Source organism: Lolium rigidum, chromosome 7 (assembly GCF_022539505.1).
Source record: "Lolium rigidum isolate FL_2022 chromosome 7, APGP_CSIRO_Lrig_0.1, whole genome shotgun sequence".
In the NCBI taxonomy this organism is placed as follows: Eukaryota; Viridiplantae; Streptophyta; class Magnoliopsida; order Poales; family Poaceae; genus Lolium; species Lolium rigidum.
The window spans coordinates 112,590,185-112,593,002 of record NC_061514.1 but is presented as its reverse complement, the minus strand read 5'-3'; the positions used below and the strand labels follow the sequence as shown (position 1 = coordinate 112,593,002).

Below are 2,818 nucleotides of genomic sequence, written 5' to 3'. Positions count from 1 at the left end.
TAGATACCTTTTTGTTTTGGAAAAATGTCCACTGCATTTCATTTTAAAACAAAGTAGGGCGAAGAAATCATAGAGGCAGCACGGCAAAGGTATATCTAGTGCAGATGATGTTTATAGAGAAGATAGGATGCATCACATGAAGTGCAGACATTGCTGTGATTCTGCTGTCACTTGGTCAGACCTTCACCGTTAGTGACAATTGAAAGGCCAAACAAAAGAAGACTAGCTGCATCAGAGCATAATGATCTCAGTTTGGACCACTTACACATGAAAAGGGTGATCCAGATGGAGTTGTTGACATACAATACTCATGTATGAATAATAACCTGGGCATCATTTCAATAGCAATAAGTTCTGAAACTCATTTATGTGTAGACCTTGACTAGCATTTCGGTACCATGTCATAGTACTGTATTACAGAATCCACTTATCCTTGCAGGTAACATCCCTATTTCTATCAAGCACAAGAGTAGCATAACCTCCAAATAAAAAGAAACTTGAGTCCCCATCTAACCAGGCTACAAGATCCAATCTCTCTTCATCATAACTATTTCGTATAATCTTTAAAAAAAACCTCAACCACGCTACTTCTCATCTTTGTAAAATACCATGTCACCATCAACTGTGTTTATAGTTGAGAAAACATTCAACTGTTAGCAAAGCTATAACTTGACAAAGGAGTTAGCTGATCCACATTGCGAACAGCCCACACGCCAGTCGTCTTCAAAATGATGATTTATAACTCCTGCAAGTATTGCATGCCGGTGCCAGCTGAAAAGGCAACAGTTATGCGCATTTCAGGATTGGTCTTGTCTGCACAAAACATGCATCTCTGCTTCCTACAAACACCCATGCTTCTGCTTCCTCATATGCTCATGCTTTTACAGCCTCTCCTGCAGCCAGCCTCTCGTCCTCAGTGGTAAGTCCCTCAATCAGTGAAATATATGTGCTGTCATCAGGGGTGATGCCATTGCCCACCATTTCTTTCACCAGTTCCTCGGCATCGTCTCCCTGGCCATTCTTGCAGAGCCCTCGTATCATTGCATTATATGTCAAAAGCGTTGGGTTGAACCCCTTATTTATCATCTCATCCCGAACCTTCACAGCATCCTTGATGTCACCCTTCATGCTGTAGCCACTGATCAGCGTGTTGTAACTGACAAGGTCAGGCTTGATACCCCGCTTTGTCATCTTCTCAATGAGCTCCCGTGCTTCATCAAGACGCCCCAGCAGGCACAACCCCCTCATAAGAGTATTGTATGTCACATCATCCGGAGTGATCCTCTTCTTCTCCATTTGTCCCATGATCTCAAATGCCCGATCCATATCTCCACCAGTGCAGTGGCTATTGATCAGGGCATTGTACATGACAAGGTCAGGTCTGATGCCTCTTCTCACAGCCTCATCAAATAGCATATCTGTCTCCTTAACCATCCCCTTCTTGGACAAGGCATATATCAATGAAGTGTAGGTCACCACTGTTGCACGGATCCCTTTCTGGGCCATATCTTCAAACATCTTCAGCGCTTTCTTCTCCTTGCCCTCTTTGCAGTACCCGTTGATCAATATGTTGTAGGTGAACGCATCTGGTGCAAGACCCGTTCCACGCATCTCCTCAACCAATTCATATGCCTCCGCAGCACGCCCTTCCATGAACAACCCATGCACAAACTGATTGTATGTCGAGACTGTCATGGGAACCCCCCTCTCTACCATATCCTCCCGGTACTGCAGCGCAACCTCCAGATTCCCATTGTCACAGTATGCGCCTATCAATGCGTTGTACATCACGGCAGTTGGCTGGACTTCTCCCCCAGTCAGCATTTCGTCGAACACCTTGGCTGCCTCCTCGACCTTGCCGACCTTGCACCAACCGGAGATCACCGTGGCGTACGTGTACTTGTCAGGGGCGAGACCGCCGCGCTCCCGCATCTCCCGCATGACCTCCAGCCCCGCCTGGACGCGGCCGCGGGCGCAGAACCCGGCGATGACGGTGTTGTATGTGACGGCGTTGGCGTGCGGCATCTGCCGGAGGAGCTGCAGCGCGCGGACGGGCTTGGCATCGGAGCAGAGGTGGCGCAGCATGATGTTGAAGGTGGTGGTGGAGAGCGGGAGGCGGAGGCGGAAGATGTCGGCGAAGAGCGCGAAGGCGGATTTGGGGGGCAGGGAGGAGAGGAGCGGGTGGAGCGTGGCGGTGGGGATGGGGAAGGAGAGGGACTTGAGCCGCGAGTAGAGGCTGAGCGAGGTGGTGTATGGGCGCCCGGTGATGGAGGCGGAGAGGAGCAGGTGGGGCAGCGAGGGGGTGGCGGCGGTCAGGTGCGGGAGCACGGCGAGCGGGGAGAGCGTCAGGTCGGCGGACAGCGCCGATCTGAAGAGCGCGAGAGCCGCGGCGGGCGTGGGAGCCGCGCGGGCGGCCGCGGCGACGGCGGCGGGGGAGGTGGGCGGCGCCATGGAGACCGAGGTCGCTGCTGGGATCCCGTCGCTGCTTAGTCACGAGGGGTTTCGCGAGGTTTTTTGTGTGGAGTATGGAGGTTCAGAACGCATTGTACATTCACAAGACCAGACCGGACCAGACTGGTATGAAATTCAGGCCGTGTGAGGTCTCTGCGCCGCATTCTAACAAAGTAATTTCTTGTTGAAATGATGGAACTAGTGTGCCAAACTCCTGGGATTAGCCTCAAGGCAATAACAGGAGTAAAACTCAAACATAGCTTGTTGAAATTTCTGGGCAATAGATATGGATGCATCACTACCAATTTCTTGTAAGCATACCATATCTGGTTGAAATTTCCTATTACTATGTTCTGAACTTATGGTT

At 50.6% G+C, this 2,818-nt stretch overlaps 1 protein-coding gene across 1 annotated transcript; it reads right to left on the bottom strand.

The window, feature by feature from the left end:
* Window positions 1-342: 342 nt before the first annotated feature.
* Window positions 343-2,451, bottom strand: LOC124671856 (pentatricopeptide repeat-containing protein At2g15630, mitochondrial-like). The gene has a single exon (XM_047208176.1). It carries the CDS (start codon window positions 2,449-2,451, stop codon window positions 874-876), a length of 1,578 nt encoding a protein of 525 aa, XP_047064132.1. The 3' UTR covers window positions 343-873.
* Window positions 2,452-2,818: the final 367 nt, after the last annotated feature.